General features: G+C 33.8%; 1 protein-coding gene across 1 annotated transcript in view; it reads left to right on the top strand.

Annotated features, from left to right (window-relative positions):
* LOC115956226 (vacuolar protein sorting-associated protein 52 A-like) overlaps nt 1-15,286 on the top strand; it is a 16,505-nt gene extending 1,219 nt beyond the window's left edge. Inside the window, exons 3-13 of the mRNA XM_031074663.1 lie at nt 1-140; nt 3,707-3,801; nt 6,345-6,469; nt 7,605-7,662; nt 7,896-7,992; nt 9,989-10,089; nt 10,836-10,919; nt 11,606-11,686; nt 12,665-12,808; nt 13,942-14,033; nt 15,149-15,286. The exon at nt 1-140 is cut by the window's left edge and continues 38 nt beyond it. Of these exons, the coding sequence (XP_030930523.1) occupies nt 1-140; nt 3,707-3,801; nt 6,345-6,469; nt 7,605-7,662; nt 7,896-7,992; nt 9,989-10,089; nt 10,836-10,919; nt 11,606-11,686; nt 12,665-12,808; nt 13,942-14,033; nt 15,149-15,203 (1,072 nt within the window). The 3' untranslated portion in view covers nt 15,204-15,286. The remainder of the gene's footprint in view (nt 141-3,706; nt 3,802-6,344; nt 6,470-7,604; nt 7,663-7,895; nt 7,993-9,988; nt 10,090-10,835; nt 10,920-11,605; nt 11,687-12,664; nt 12,809-13,941; nt 14,034-15,148) is intronic.
* The last annotated feature ends 2,158 nt before the right edge of the window (nt 15,287-17,444 follow it).

Raw genomic sequence — 17,444 nt, 5'->3', positions numbered from 1 at the left:
ACCAGAAGCACTTGAGAGTGTAAAGGCTGTCCTTGCAAGCAGTGAGATTGAGCACAAAGCAAAAACCAAGAAGAAAGTAGTTCCTCGCAAAGCTGCTGGCCAAGCTTGGGAGGACCTAACACTAGCAGATTGGCCAAAAAGTATGAATTATTTTTCCCTTCTCTTACTCACTATGTGTTGGTACTTAATTTATATGATACTAGGGCCAGATCTATTGATCTATAATGGGCATAGGCTAATAGTCATAATTTTCTAACCGATTTTTTTTCACAAAATTTTTTATAAAACTCAATTCCTTCAGCAAACCAAGTCTTACTCATGTTATCCTTTTATAACATTTGGTTTGATTCTCTTATGATGATACTATGATAGTAATGTGGGAATTTAATAGTAATTTTTTTGTCTTAATACTGAGCAAAAAAATGAAGTTACTATGTTTGATTTTTATTTTATATAAATTGGTAGAGTTTATGTTTGATTGAACTTGGATTAGTTGAAGGTTTTTTCACTAATTCAGTTTGCTGTGTATGTGCTATACTTAATTTTCTTTACTGAATTTAATGTGAAAAAAAAAAAATGTTTTCTTACATGTGCTATCCTCGATTCAGTAAAAATGTTTTCTTTACTGAATTTATATTCAATTTATTTTCCATTTTTAAATTATTCTATCAAGCTCACAAATTACAATTTAGACCTTGATATTAAATTCACTTACAAATGAACATGAATTTGCTATGGTTGTCAACTATGAAGACTTATTAGGAAAAAAGAAAAAGTTCAGCTATTTAGTTAGAATTCTTTTTTATCATTGGTTGTGTAATACTCCATTTTCGGCATTACATAACTGGCATTGCATGTCATGCGTCACGACAGCTATTTCTAAACATTCTATATTAATTTCATATAAGTACCAACTTAGGGGTGTCTCGGTTACATATTTTGAATGGAAAAGTTGTTGGCGTCTCTACAACACAATTAATTCAGCAGGTAAGGATCTCTCTCATCAACTAGAAGACAAGTTTGAAAAGTAGGGGAAAGAAAGAAAAGGAGTGGCTCCACCAGCTGTTACGAATAGGAAAAAGAACAAGAACAGTCTGACAATATGAAATGAGTACATACTATAAAGTTCAACTAAATTGGCTGATGAACTTGGATATAGTGTCTAAAAAGATTATTAGATCTTTTTTTTTTCTTCCAGTGCTAGGACAGTAAGTAAGCTATTTGATAATTCAGACTTGGTAAGAAAAGTAACTTAAGATCTTAAAAAAGCTACTGAAACTTCAAATTGTCATAATATTCCAAGTTTCATTGTGTTTCATAAATGTTTTATAAGAATACAAAAGGATATCAATCAAAAACTAGCACTGAAATGTTGTCATAGTGTTTGGGTTTTTATTCCCATCAAATTACATTTCAAGGATTGTTGTGACTTGAGCCACATTTTTTAAGGAAGTTGAACACTCTAGTGTTTGTGTCCTTAGTTTGTTTAATTCTTTGGTTTTGTAAGGTTGAATTTAATCCACCATTTTATTGGCTTTATTCCATGCCAAATTTGCTTGTATTTCAGCATTTAGTAACCCTGTATTTAGGTGGGTTTGTTGTAAGAGTAGTGAGTGAGATAGAGTGTTGATTGCTCAAGAGTGTGCAAGAAAACAGAGACTTGCGGCTTGCTCTCGCGGGTAGCTCGCGGCTTCAAGCCACCAAACGCAGCACACGTGCCAAGCATGCCAGAAGGTGAACAGTAATGCTAGCTGAAGCACTACAGGACAAAACAAGACAACTGGGCATACGGTTATCTCGCGACTTAGTCAAGTCGCGAGGCCAAGCCGCGAGCCACCCCTGTTTTGTAAAACCTGACGTTTCACATTCCTCTTTCACTCCAGTATAAATACCCCTTATACCCACAAATGTATGAGAGCTTCTAGAGAGAATTTTGAGAGAGAAAGCCTAAAGAAAAACAAGATTGATTCACCAACAATCTATACATTAGAGTCTCTTCAAATTCCTCAACTCTCTTCCTCTCCATTGTCAAATCCTTGAGAGGCATTTTACCAAAACCTTGTTCTCACCATATTCATCACTGTGAGAGGGTTGTTTGGTTTGCTAGGAAGCAGTCAGGAAGGAACCAATCTACATTGGTTGATGCTATGGTCTAGTAGAGGAATCTGGGAAGCTAGAAAATAAAAAGGTTTGGCGCAACCTCGTTGGAGCAAGAAGCTTGGAGGGCTTAGGTGCACTTGGTAGATTAGGCTTGGAGGGTCTATTGCTGTCCTTGTATCCCAACTACATTTTCTAGTGGATTGTTTACCGCTTGGAGGGCAGCGGAAAGGTTTTACGCCGAGGGCTTTGGTTTCCTCTTCGATAACACATCGTGTGTTGTCCTTATGTTTGCATCTCTCTTCCTTTTATCTTTGCCTTTTATTTTCTACTGTGGATGTGATTTATAATTGGCTTAGATTGATTTCCAATTCTGTTTATAGCTTATGTTCGTTTTCCTGCACACTAGTTGTTTGACATAAAGCTTGAATTGGTTAATTTGTAAATTGGGGGTCTAAACGTTCAAGGGTGTTTATACACATATTTGAACTTTCAAGATGCAACCTCCTTAAAGTTTAAGGGTGTTAGTCCATTTTACCCCCCAAAAAAAATTATTATATAAAAAAGAATAATAACCTAGGGTCAATTCAAGAAATCCCATAATTCCGTAAGTTTTCTATTCGACTTAGTGTTGATTTCAAGCAACCTTGCTAAAAATCTTGTACCTCGACTATTAAGATAAATCTAGAGTTGTAGAATAAAATATGCATACTTCCTCATAGTTGTTTAAGTGTTTGGAGAAAAAAAAAATATATGATAGTGTATATAAAAGGGTCTTATAGTCTATGGTCTTTATCTCATATATATATATATATATATATATATATATCCATTTGATGGAGACACAAGCTATATATATAGGCTAAATTAAGGTCCCTTTTAGATTAAGATTTGTTCCATTACTATTCTTCCATCAAGGAGTTTAAAACTTGTAATTTCAAGGTGTTTATTAACCAAGAGTGTTATACCAATTGAGAGTTACCTAGAAATTGTTATTCATCGTAATGTCTTTCACAAATAAAATTCTTATGACTTGAGTTTTCATTTATCACTTAAATGTGGGTCACAAAGTCTTCTCAAAATCTTATGTTCTCCCACTTGGCCCACATGACATTTAAATAACTTGATAAGTGATATTCATTTAATATGGCTATGATATTACCCATGTCAACTAGTTGTGAAATGCTCTCACTCAAATAAAAAATCCAATACATGAATAATGGTAGTAAAACCCTTAATTGTAATGAGTACTTCCTTCTATGTATTATAATATATGGTAATCCTTATATGAGTAATTTATGAGCCATTAATTCTTTGTGAATAGATTGCCTATTAGCCATTCGGGTTCTCCTTTATACATCCCCACAAATATATCATCTTTATATATATCCACAAATATAATTAACTTAATAAATATACTTTATGTGCACAAGATAAAAATCATACATTTTCTTCTCCAAAAATAACCAAATATGTGTCAAAAACATAAAATAACAAGAGAAATAATTAAACACCAGATGAGCTAACAAGTTCCATATGTCCAAAAGACTTTTATACTGCTTTGCCAGCAAACATTTAGTTATGAAGCTAGTACATTTACAACTTCTAGGTATACAAAGCAGTTTAACACATAGCAGTGTGAGTGAGATTAAGGAAGAGAGTAGTAGTACAAACGAGATCATTGAGGTCAACAATCATGGATTGGTACGTACGGAAATGATCAAATAAGAGTTTGAGGTAAGTAGTTTGTATTCCTTTGATCTTAACTTGGAAGATAGCATGTGTGTTGGTCTGGGGAAGAGTAAGTCAAGCATGGAAGTGCTAGCTTGTATGTTAAAAATTTTTGTCGTAGCCATTTACGAGTATTTCGAGTCCATTTGGGAACATCTTATTTAGTTGAAATTGAAAACTTTTTGCTAAAAATACTATAGATGGGACCCATGAAATAGTAGAAAAAATAAGCTAAATAATAGCAAAAATAAACAAAATAGTAAAAAAATTTGGCTTTTTAAGCCAATACCAAAAGCAACCTTTGTGTATGAAATAAGTTAAAATATTAGTTGAAGGGGAAAGGGGTGTTAGTCCATTTTACCCCCCTAAAAAAAAGAAGAAGATTTATTAGAATTTTTTTTATAACAATAATAACCCGGAGTCAATTTAAGAAATCCTAGAATTCCTAAATTTTCTATTGCTTAGTGTTGATTTTTTTTCTCAAAAAAATAAAAACGCTTAGAGTCAGTTTAGGAACGGCTTATTTAGCTGAAACTAAAATTTTTTTGTTGAAAATACTGTAAATAAAGATATAAGATAATTGAAATAGTACAGTGAGACCCATGAATATTTTAAAAAAGTGTTGTGGGATCCGTAAGTAGTAGCAAAAATAAGCTAAATAGTAAAATAAACTAACTTTAAATTCTAATCCCAAACATAACCTTAGTGTTGATTTTGAGAAACCTTACTAATAGTGGCGAAGTCAGAAATTTTTCTAGGAGCTAAACTAAATATACTCATATTCTTTTTTATTTTTTTCCTTTTATTTTTTTGAGAAAAAGAAGAAAGGAGATATAACCATGTTCTTAATAAAAAAATAAAAAATAAAAAGGCATTATTGTACAAGTTAACTTTAACTCTTCAAAGGCCCATAGTTCGGCTTTTTTGGGCCCAAAAGGCACGATTGCAATTTTTGCGTTTGGTCTCGTATTGGACCATCAGGCAATACAAAAACACAGCAAAAAATATTCTCTCATGGGGCAAAATGGCCCATTACCATTAATTTTGGAAATAATTTGCCCAGAAACACTGTTTCCGAATAATGGTGCTATTTTTTTCTGGTACTCGAGCTCACCAAGCTCGAGTACCATATTTTTTTAATCCACCCTGGCCTGCTGACATGTGAGGTACACAGCCCTAAAAACACACTATTATCTCTCACTTCTCACTCTCACCCACCCAGAACACACTCTCACTCTCACTCTCACTCTCACTCTCACTTACACCTAAACATACAAACCCCAAACCCTCACACCATCGGCGGCAGAAAACCCGTTGGCGTCAGAAGACTTTCATTGGCAGCGACCTCTCAACTCTCTCACTGTCTTAAGAGACTGAAACGACGTCGTTGTGATCTGTTTCGCGTATCGATGATGGCCGGGGGAGCGGAATCGTGGTCTCTGTCACCGTCGCCGCCTGAGGGAAGAGGGGAAGGGAAAGTGGTGGTTGTTGGAGGAGCGATGGTAATGGACTTTCCGTTGGATGACAGTGGTGCGACGGCGTTTTCGTCCTCCTCTTCTTCTTCGCCCTTTCTCTGCCCAAATTGCCTCGCAGGCTTCGCCAGAGACTCTCGGGGTCGAAGTCCCCGCAGAACTGTACTGTCGAAGATATCGAAGCGAAGCTCCGCCACGCCGATCTTCGCCGCCAGGTCTCTCTCTCTCTCTCTCTCTCTCTCTCTTTATGGTGTGGTTCTTGGTTTGTGAAATTACTTGGACTTAACTGAGCCAATTAATTCTTTAGGTGGTTAAAGATTTTTGTTTTAAACATGCTAATTAGTTAATTATACATTTTGAAGACTTATTAATCTGAATTTCATTTATAGAAAATCTTCAGAGATCACCAAACGGTGTGATCGTTTCATAAAAGTTGGTACAGTCTGTAATTTTCTCAGGAGCCAGATCCAAATTTTGATTTTTTTTTTCTTGGTAACCAAACATGGTAATAGGATTTGGATATAAGCTTCCTGAATCTCAAAGAATTATGGGTTATGTTATTTATTTATAAATAAATTTTTTTTGGGAGGTTACAAGTTAAAAGCTTTGTATTGAAGGTTTTTTTTTTTTTTTTGGGGGGGGATGGGGGGTTTGTTAGGTAAAGGTGGGTGCTTCTTCTATTTGAGTTTTTTCTGTTTTGCACTTTCTGGTCTTTCCTTTTCACGTCTAGTGGGCGTTTCTTTGTTCCATTTTCAAATTATTTTGCTTTTTAACATTCTTTCCTTTTAAAAAAAAAAAATGATTACTTGTTGAATTGAATTTAAATTATCCCTTACTTTTTCAATAAGAAATTTAGTTTTGTACCCATTTTTTAAAATAGTTTTTTGTAGTCACTATCTTTATTTCCATGAAAAAAATTCACTTTGTAGGCATTTCTGTGTTTTCATTTTCTGAATCCTACATTGGTTTTTTTTAATTGTTCTTAATCCCTCTGAATAGTGAATCTTACATGAGCTTTATTCTGTCATGTTGTTTTGGGTGCAGCTATACTATGAGAAATTGTCAAACAAGGCTCGAGCGAAGCCCAGAAGCCCATCACGGTCCTCATCTAATGAGGAAGATCTTGGTCAGCGCCTTGAAGCGAAGCTCCAAGCTGCTGAGCAGAAGAGGTAATATTTTTGTATTGCATAACTTATTTTTCAGCCTTTTGAAAATGGGGTTGTTTGAGAAAGCTTCACCTAGGAAAAAATTGAAGTTTAAAAAAGCTGTGCTCTGAAAAAGTGCGGTTAGAAAATGCATGTTTGCATTACCAAACATGCATTTTGAGATCTTTGACTTTGACCAAAATGTCAAAATTTTCAAAATGGACCTATCCTACTCAGTTTTTCGAGTAGAAAAATAGAAAAATTAATTGTGGTAGCGTACCTGTGCATTAGGCTTAATGTTAATATCTCGTTGACATGGATTTTGGGGAATTATTTCGTTAAGAAAATAATATAGTCTAGATTTTCCTTGTGACCTATAGTATTTGGTGTTGGATGGCTATAAAAAGCTCAAGTTTTTGTCGCAACAAGAACTCAAGCAAACCCTCACTCTTCTGCCCCAAAACTTGTGATTTTCTAACCTTTCTTTTATTTTTTTTTCTTGTGTTACCCAATTAGTAATCCATTATGGGCAGCAAGTTGGTGCTGAGTACAGTACAACAAAGTGAGCTGAGCGTGTTAACCATGTCCGACCTCGACATCATGAACCACATTTACGCAACCCATGTTCATGGTGACGAAAAGTTTGATGTTGAGTCTCTTTTCGTTCTCGTTGAAAACATCCTTCAGCATGCCACCCTAATTGTTGAGCATGTTGCACTGGTACACTACCATAATTCTTTATTAGAAGAAGATGCTCTCTCTCTCTCTCTTGTTTATTTTCTTTTTCCTAAAACGGAATTTTAACTTGGACTGAAGCATTCCATAGTTTGGAATACACTATAGTGAGGTAGGGTAGCCATTACTTTTGCCAAAGAAATTGAAAAACCACTTCAGCCTTAACGAAGTGGAATAAGCACACAAGGTTGCTTTACATTTTTGTTTCTTTAAAATGAGGGATATGTAATGCAAGTCCATTTTTGGGGACTTGTCTGTGGAGGAGGATGCCAGCAGGTATGATTCATCCTTATGTTTCTGCGTCTTGATTCATTTACAAATACATTATATTCTCATTCCTGTTATATGATGACATTACCCGGTTCATCAGCCTCCAGTTTGAATATGGCATCTTGAAAATACATTTGGTTTTCATGTTTGACAGTGATGATATATCTTTGGATGGACTAGAGCAAGAACTGGAAGAATGCAAAAATGACGATGTAAGTAATTCCATATCATTTCCTTTGAAAATTCATTCCTTTAGATATATATTTTTTATCAACGGTCCTTTAAGCTGCAATTCTTTATTTATTTTATTTCTTTTGCTTTTTCCTTGTACATTTTAATCGTGTTTTATTATGTAAATTGTTTTCAGTTGCTTACCGGAAGAATGCTTTCATGTTTATTTTTAGAGGTTTATATATTTATGACCCCCGTCTCTTTAATAATGTAGGTAGTTGCAAACATACTATCTGAAGGTACACAATTAAGGGAGTATACAAAGGGGGTTGAGAACAATTTACGGAAAGTTGAATTGGACTCGATTCAGGTTTGTGATTACTTAACGAAATCCTTTTTTGCCAATCAATAGTTTTATAATTCATAGAGACATGATTTATTTTTGTAAACTTTCTTACTAGGCTTTGCTTTATTTTAACCGGAAAATTGTCTCACGTAGCTCATAGTTCTATGAAGTTCACAACATAAAAGTGTTTGATGCTTTGTTGCCAGAAATCCTATAATTATCCATATAAAAAAAAAAATAGTGTAAAGAGGCTTCTCTTCTATGTCAGGAAGTCTTCTTTGTAATAGCTTGGTTCTCCACTTCTACATCATATTATATTGTGCAAAACTTTTTCTTCTTCTTTGATTCGTAAGTTTACATGCAATTAGTGAGTTTTGGAACCCAAAACCTTACCCTCCACCCTTTCTTATTGAGGAGGAGGTGCCGTGTTAGCTAGAGCCCATTAGCCATATTGTGCAAAAACTTTGTGGAGCATTGCTTCCTTTTGGAAAGCTTATTGTCATGAGATCATTTAGTTGGTGATTTGGGTGTCGGCTCACCATCACTGTTTTTTCATAATGAATTATGGAAAGTTGGTTTTAGTGTCTCATGAGACACTTTTTGCTGAATGTTTTGTTAGTATAGTTATCCAAGTTAAAACTAGTGGTGATTAACAAATAGACCATACAGTTATTGGATTGTGATTTATTTGTGTGAAGTTTTGAGAAGCTTTGGTATCAGATCTGGAAGTTTATATTATCGTACGTATCAGCCCTATATTCTAGTACTTTCATATTGCCCAAGTTTCATGCTACTGTCATTGTTTCCTTGTGCCAACTTTCTTTGACTAGTTAGATTTTGGACCAAATATATCTTTTTCTGTCCCACCCTTTGTCAATTAACTGCATGGCTCTGTTATCATTTTTATCCTTGTACTCCAGACACATTCTCATTCTCCTAGAGTTGGCAAAGTAAGCCCTACCTCATCTAGTTAGGCTTGCTTGTCTAGGTAGCCTGCATTTAAGGTTATAATAATTAGGTGTAGCACTCGGAGCTAATGGGCCATGAAGGAGGACAGTTTTAGTGACATACACTTTGGGGGCCTTTGGTTTGCCGTGATGTTCAATTACGCCATAATATTACGTTATTGTAATCTTACATTAATGTAATCTCAATACAAGAATACAACATTACATTGTTTAGGAAGGTGATGAGATTAAGATGATGTGATATATTTTGTAATTTTAAATTATAGTAATGTTAGAAAAAATAAAATAAATCAAAAACTTTAATGTCACATCATCGTAATATGCATCACATCAATGGTACATCATAGCGAACTAAACGCCCCTTCGTGATGAGCTCTGGTTTATGGTTATTTTTTGGTCATTATTATTAATTAGGTATTTACAATTCTTTAAAATGGTTGTTCTAATTGTGTTGGACATTTTAATTTGTTCTCCTTAGGTTTTGAGTTTGACCAATTTAAAATAGTTCAATTTGTTACTGTTAGCTTGTGTGCCATTATGAATTTTACAGTTGGCCCAAACTTGCCCTAAAATTGTTAGTTTCCAACTTTAGTTACCTTAAGTGTCGCTTTGGCCATGGCATGTGCATGATCATATCTCCTAAGTGAATAGTTGGAGAAGCATCAGATGTTGCAGGTTGTCTCAATTTATGTGTATGGGGAAGGTGTGCTTGAGAGCATGTGTATGCACATCAACTAAGAATAAGACTTTTTTGACTTGTTAGATTGCTCATCCTTTTTGTTGTATTGCTCTTCTGTGGCACTATATTAGATTATAGAAACAAGATTTATTTGGTAAGAATTTAAATAGAAAATGTGTGATTGGTTTATTTTTTATTTTGATTTTTTTTTCATTCATTGGTAAAGATTTGTTTTTTTTTGATAGGTAATTCATTGGTAAAGATTTGTGTCGCAGAGATACCTTCAGAATCCTTTTTGAGTACTCTTTTATTATATATTTTATAAAGATTAAATGTTTTTTATTGCATTAAAACTTCTTCTTCAACGTTGCAAGATTACATAAAAGAAAGTGATAATTTAGTGTCGCTTCATGATCAAATTCGTGAATGTGATAGAATCTTGTCACAGATGGAAACTCTCCTCAGTGGATTTCAAGTATGTTGTCCCTTACTTTGCAATAAGCAATTATTTACTTGCTTGCAGCTTCATTGAGACTGTTTCTCATTTGTTTTATACTGATAAAATATATTTTGATGGATATACACAATTGATCACCCTCTAATAAAACATATTGGCTGAAAATGTAGTTGCATATATCTTTGTCACTTTGCAATGATCATAATTTTTTTTTTTTTTAAATTCTTGTATATGTTGACAAAATTATATACATTGTTTTTGCTCAGGGACAAGATTATATGCATTCTTGATTTTAGTAGTAGTTCCTGGATATAAATCACTACCTCACATAAATACCATAAGTTATACATGTTTTCCATTAGTCTATGGTAGTAAAATTTCCCTTTTTCCCAATGCTGGTTACTTTTTGCAAGTACGCTATTTATAAGCTGAAAAAGATTGTAGGAATTAACTTTATATCACTGCTGCTTTAAGGATGTCATAACTAGTGCAGTCATTTTTTCCCTCTCCTATACATCCATTTGTCAAAATTGATAGTGTTTTTAATTCAACTGTTATATGTAACTAAGGAGAATATGAATCACAAACTTTAGATGCATTTAATGGTATAAAGGCTCTTTTTGTTTAACTTTCTTTTTACATTGATTCTTGCAGAATTATTTGTTGTTGTGTTGTTTTGTTTTTTATCCTCTTCTTTTAGTTAAACCCCAGGGTTTGAATTCTACTTTTCAATGAAGGTTTTCTCCTACCTCTTTTTGTCCCAGGTTGAAATTGGTTCCATAAGTTCAGACATAAAAGTCCTCCAAGAGAAGTCTATGGATATGGGCCTGAAGCTTAAGAATCGTAAGGTATCATTGTTTGTATGAGTAGCTCCGCTTCATTGTTTGTTTGGAGTTTAAATTTTGAGAACCACAGAAACATGCTTGTATATCTATTAGATGTTAATGACCGCTAGTTAGTAAAACAAAAACATAAGAAAAATTGTATTTGTTTGAAGTTCCTCTTAGGGGTTATATGTGCTTTTTCAATGATATTTTGTGGCAACAATTTCTCAGCAGGGGATAAAGCTAGCTGAGTAATGATTCTTCAATTGGTGATTTGTGATATGACCTAGTTGGATTGCATTCCTTGTCTTTTTCAATGACAAGTTTCTTTCTCTTTTAGATTTATGCAGTTTTTGTAATTGATTGTCTACACCAGTATATCTCCCGTATACTTGGGTGACTCTTTTTTCTGATTTATATAATCTTATTACTTATCAAAAAAGAAAGGGTACCATTTTTGAATTATTATTGAGCTGTTTGTTTTTGTGCTGTGATAACATTTTACTTCTTTTTGGAGTTAAAAGAACACAACCGAAAAAAGTGTGAAAATGTGGGGAAAAACTTTTTGGAAGTTTTTATGTCTGAACAATTTTCCTGGAAGTGGGCCATTTGAGTAATGCCAAAGTGACATCTCTAAATTATTGTTTATAAACCTTTCCGTTTTTCTTATGTTCTATACAATATATGATTGTTCTATGTTCTATAAACAGTCGGCAGAATCAAAATTGGCAAAGTTTGTCGAAGACATTATAGTCCCTCCAAGGATGGTTGACATAGTTGTTGACGGAGAGGTATTTCTAATTTTTGTAGAGCCTGCTTTTTTACTGTTATTGTCATAATTGCTATTATTACATGTTTGTTGTAGCTTTCAAACTTGCTCACAGATGGTCTTGGCTTACAAACTTGCTCATTGTTGTCCTCATCCAAAACGTTGTTTTGTTTATCCTTCGTTTACATGTCCGTTACTTAAAAAGAAGAAGAAGAGTTTCAGTGATTTACCCATCCAATGAGATTATTAGGACTTTGGTTATTCTTTAATGTTTGGGAATTGAATTATGAGAAAAGCATTGATACATTAATCTAAGAGAGGTCTATTTGTGCTTCATTTATTTTGGTTTACATTTGCCTTAATTAAGAAGGCTCCTTTTTTAATATTTTGCTACAAGCTTTACCCTTTTGCCTTGATACCAATGACATCAAGCCTTGGATGGCAGAATGGGATTTACATATGCTCTTTTATGCTTGATTTATATCATTGTTATGTCTTTGTAAGGCTTGCTAGGTTGGTTTGAGGGAGAACTTAATGTGTGGAAAAATGTGTTTACTTGAAATGATTAACTGTTGCTCATGTTCTCTCTCGCCCCTCCCTTATTGTATTAGTGATTCAATCATTGCATGATGGGTTACTTATCAAAAAAAAAAAAAAATCATTGCATGATGGGGTTATTGTGGATTGATTGTGGAAAGATCTGGTCATCTGCTTCATTTGCTGCCCATCTTTTTTGATTAAATTGCAACTTAGAGTAGCACTTTCTAGATGTTTTATGCTTATATACATGATTTAGGCTCTTTTGATATTCACATTATAGGTTAAAGTTGATTTGTTAATATGCAGGACATATCTATAACACAATTGAGCTACAACATACGTCCTTGAATGTGCATGGTGTACAGTCCATGTTACTTCCTGGTTAACATAGTGATTTGGGAGATTTTTGTGTTCCATTTCTTTTATTGCTGTTAACATACTTGCAGTGGAATTTGTCCAGGTCAATGATGAATACATGAGAACTCTTGAGATTCTGAGTAAGAAGCTGAAGTTTGTAGAAGTGGATCCTATGGTCAAAGCTTCAAAAGCTCTGAAAGACGTTCAACCTGAGCTTGAAAAAGTTAGGCAGAAAGCAGTTTCAAAGGTTATTGACTAGAATTACCGGATGCTTTGGTTGATGATGATTATTCAATTTCTTGTGTTATTGTATGTTTTAAACCTACCAAAATATTAATGTGAGAGCCCCTCTACAATGTCATGCATATCATATACACTAATCTGCCCATGTACATATTTGGATACAATATTGTTTGTATGGACTGTTTAATTATCAATTAGTAATAGCAGTCCTTATTGTGCACAAGAAGAATCCCAAGCTTGTGACTTGATGAGTTAACACTCTTGTGACCATTTCAATCATATATGTTAGAAAGGACTACAATTTGACATCTGTAACTTGAATAGAGTTGGTTAGTAGTACCTAGGTTTGATACTCTAACATAATTTTGTTGACTGAATATTAGTTTTGGTCAACATTTTAATCTATATTTACTGATAATCAGCTGTTTTTAGTTTGCTTCTTCAACTGAAGTTAGAGTTTTGAGGTAATTGCTAAGGTCAAAGATTTCCTCAAGGCCAAGGGTAGGGATAAAAGGTTTTTTTCAACAATTCTTGTCTTAGTTAGCTTCAACAGAAGGTAGCCAATCCAAATTTCATTCATTTGATAAGGATTCAACATGTACATTGTATAGTATTGAGGCCAGAATGTCTTATTAATCAAAATTTGAATAGTGACCATTTTGTACTGAGAACCTTTTAGAATTATAGTGCAAGTCAATACATTTTAACTTAATATCACCTATGCCTTCTCCCCAACCTCTGTGGATTTGATTGAGTCAGAAGCTCTTGAGGACAATAATGATATTCCATGTTTTGTCTCATAGTTTGGACAGAAAATATGGTGAATATAAACTTCAATAATGTTTTGATTTGGATATTGAATAATATCTATTGCTCATGTAATGATATCACACTTCTGAACTTGTTTTACTGCTTTACCTGTTGATTAATGAGTACATATAAGCTCTTTCTAAATGTTTTTTTGCTGCTTTACATGTTGATTAATTAGTACATATAAGCTCTTTCTAATTATTTTTCTACCGCATTACCTGTTAATTAATTAGTACATATAGGCTCTTTCTAATTGTTTTTCTATTGCTTTACCTGTCGATTAATGAGTACAAATAGGCTCTTTCCAACTATATTATCTTTTTGCAGGTGTTTGACTTCATTGTTCAGAAGTTTTATGCATTGAGAAAACCCAAAACAAATATCCAGATCCTTCAACAGAGTGTTCTTTTAAAGTACAAGTGAGTAGAATCTAAATACAGTGCTTAATAGGTCTAATGGGACATTAGAATTTTATATGGTTTTATCATATTTACTTTCAGCACTTATCAAAAAAAAAAAATCATATTTACTTTCATCCTTTTGTTTTTTTTTTGGGTTTTTGTTCTTCCTCCCTGTGTTGCTATTTATATGGATGATTTGTTAATTGATGTGAGAGCTGCTTGATTTTTCCTTTCTTTCTAAAGGAGATGGTGATGGGTTGATTTGATCTTTCCATGGTCTGATTAGTATCTAGCTTGTGTGTTCGCCATAATCAAATAGTTATACTTTTTATTTTGTTTGACTTATGACTGGAACATCTTTTTATTACTTAAAGTTTCTTATTTTGTTTAATATTATACTAAGGTGCTTTTTGTGATACATCCTTTTCCATTGATTGTTGTCAATTCAAAACAATACTCTCTCCATCCCATATTATTGGTCTTGTCTAGAAACTCCAACTTTTTAAAAGAACCTCATTTAATGCATTGTCTTTCAAATAAAAAGTGCATGTTTCCAACTACCCCCTTAATTTAAACTCTAGCGAAAGAGGGATATTGACTTTTTAAATAAAGTAAGGTCAAGTGAGGAAAGTTATCAATAGTGTCCATAGATTTTTCAAAGTTGATTATATTTTGGGACATCTCAAAATGGAATAAAGGACCAACAATATGGGATGGAATACACTATAGTGAGGTAGGGTAGCCATTACTTTTACCAAAGAAATTGAAAACCCACTTCAGCCTTAACGAAGTGGAATAAGCACACAAGGTTGCTTTACATTTTTGTTTCTTTAAAATGAGGGATATGTAATGTTTTTTGTTGGGATGAGCATAGGTATGGGAATCAAAGTGAAGCATTTGGGTGTGTTCTAGATTACTGAGGCCGGACAAATATAAAAATTTTAGAGTTAATTACAACAATTTTCATAAAATATTTTTAGAGGCTTTGGAAATATAAAATATAAAAATTTTAGAGCTAATTACGACAATCATGGGCTTTGATTCAATTAGAGGCTTCGGAAAATCAATGTTTCTTAAATGTGGATTATTTTTAAATTTTATTTGTCTTTGACATTATAACTTTCGAATTTCAGTGAACTGGTCTGCTATAAATTTAGTAGATATGTCTGTTCCATTGACGCCTTCTAAGAGACCACATGATCGAAACCTTACAGAGTCAAATGGGAAAGGAAAGTGGCAAAAGACACACAAACAATCTGTGAAATTCGCTCCTGGGAGTGTTGTCTTACGCTTACTCTGTCCTGCTTCCAAAACTGGTGGTGTCATTGGAAAAGGGGGCAACATCATATCTGAAATCCGTCAAGAAACTGGCGCAAAGGTCAGAGTTGAGGAAACTGTTCCTAGTTGTGATGAGAGGGTAGTTGTTATCTCAGGTTCTGATAAAGAGATTGAGGTGATGACTGAAGCAAGCCGGGAGGATGGCGGTGAAGAGACAAACATGGATGAAAAGAACGATGATGAAAAGGAACAGAATGAAAACAATGAAGATAAAGAATCTGATGCTGTAGGAGATGCCAAATCGAATAAGGGAACTTCAGCCGTGTAGAAGGCCCTTTTTCTTGTTTTTGAGAGAATAATTGAAGGAGAACTAGAGACAGATGGAGGGGATGAAGATGGTAATAAGTCTTCTTCAATTGTTTTTAGGTTACTTGTGATTTCCAATCAAGTAGGCTGCCTTTTGGGAAAGGGTGGCAGTGTAATCAAGCAAATGTCAGCTGAAAGTGGGGCACAAATACGGATTCTTCCAAGGGACAAACTTCCTCCATGTGCATCCGCTGCTGATGAATTAGTTCAGGTAGTTTTGATGACATTATTTGTTATGTAGTACTATACTATAATTAGTAATCAGGAATACTGCAGATTGTCAGTTACTTGTGCGAAGTTCTAATGATTCTAATTTTATTGGGTTAACATCTAATGCAAAGGCAATGTCTATATTAATAGTAACCATGAGTAATTGAACTCTCTAGCATGGATCTCTGGGGCAAATTGTCTTTTCTGTTTCCCATTAGTGTTTAGATTTACTTGAAAGAATACACATATTAGGACTAGAAACTGCATTAGTGATTTACTGCTATATATCTGTTCATGAATTATAGTTCTTATATTTCAACAGAATCAAATACTTAGTGAAGAGCTGGAAACTTGTTAAAAAATAAAAAAGGACTATCTATGCAGTTAAGTTTTTGGTTATGCTTCAGAGTTCATTGTCTGGTGGTGTTTTGCGCTCAAAATTTACCCAGGTGACCACTAGTTGAAATAGAATGTGATTTTCAATTTTTATTTCAAGGTTGTCACTCCTTTTGGAATAATATGCATCTAGTATGGCTAAAATAATAGATCTTGCAGCATTTCTTTGCAGTCAGATTTTAATTTTTTGTATAAGTAATAAAACATTTATTGAAAATTAAAATGAACTCCCAAATACACAAGCAGTAGAATAGGGAAGCCACAAATAACCATTAAAAATTGTCCTTCATAAAAGTCAAAATTTAATATAAATTTTTTATTCTATATGGGACTACATTTCTATTAACTAGAGTAATATTCTTTTTTCTTTTTTTTTTAAAGAAAAACAAAACAAAAAATTAGGCAGAGATTCTAAAAAATTTGGCAGATTAGTACCCGAGTCCACCAAGCTCGGGTACCAATCTGCCTATTTTCAGAATTAGGCAGTCCAAACTCGGGGTGCTTATTCACTACAGGGAAAAAAATTTAGGCAGATTAGTACCCGGGTCCATCAAGCTCAGGCACCAATCTGCCTATTTTTAGAATTTACTTGGGTACTATTCACAACAGGAAAAAAATTAGGCAGATTAGTACCCGAGTCCACCAAGCTCGGGTACCAATCTGCCTATTCCAAAATTAGGCAGTCCAAATTTCACAACAGAAAAAAATTAGGCAGATTAGTACTCGAGTCCACCAACCTCGGGTACCAATCTGCCTATTTTCAAAATTAGGTAGATTTGTGAGGTACTCGAGTCCACCAAACTCGAGTACCAATCTGCCTAATTTTTTAAAACTGTCAGATTTGTACCCGACTTTGGTGAACTAAATCTTTTTTTTTTTTCGGATTGATTTTGGTAAATTAAAATTATAATAAATGAATGCTTGGAACCCGAGTTCACCAAAGTCGGGTACATGGGTAATTCTCTTTTTTTTTTTTTTTTTGAATTGACAAGAATTAATTAGAATGGTTTCGTATCTTCTTTCAGTATTTCTTTTTGGTGTGTCTTTCAGTATTTCAGTATTTATCTGTCATGTGATGATTTACTTTAAAGTTGTAAATCATGAATCAGACCAATAAGAAAGCATTGAAAAGCTTTAGCTACCCTGATTATCATCACGAATGTGACCGTAATTATTATC

This window comes from Quercus lobata, chromosome 8 (genome assembly GCF_001633185.2).
Source record: "Quercus lobata isolate SW786 chromosome 8, ValleyOak3.0 Primary Assembly, whole genome shotgun sequence".
Classification (NCBI taxonomy): Eukaryota; Viridiplantae; Streptophyta; class Magnoliopsida; order Fagales; family Fagaceae; genus Quercus; species Quercus lobata.
The sequence above is the reverse complement of the archived record's forward strand: the minus strand, read 5'-3'. Positions and strand labels throughout refer to the sequence as shown.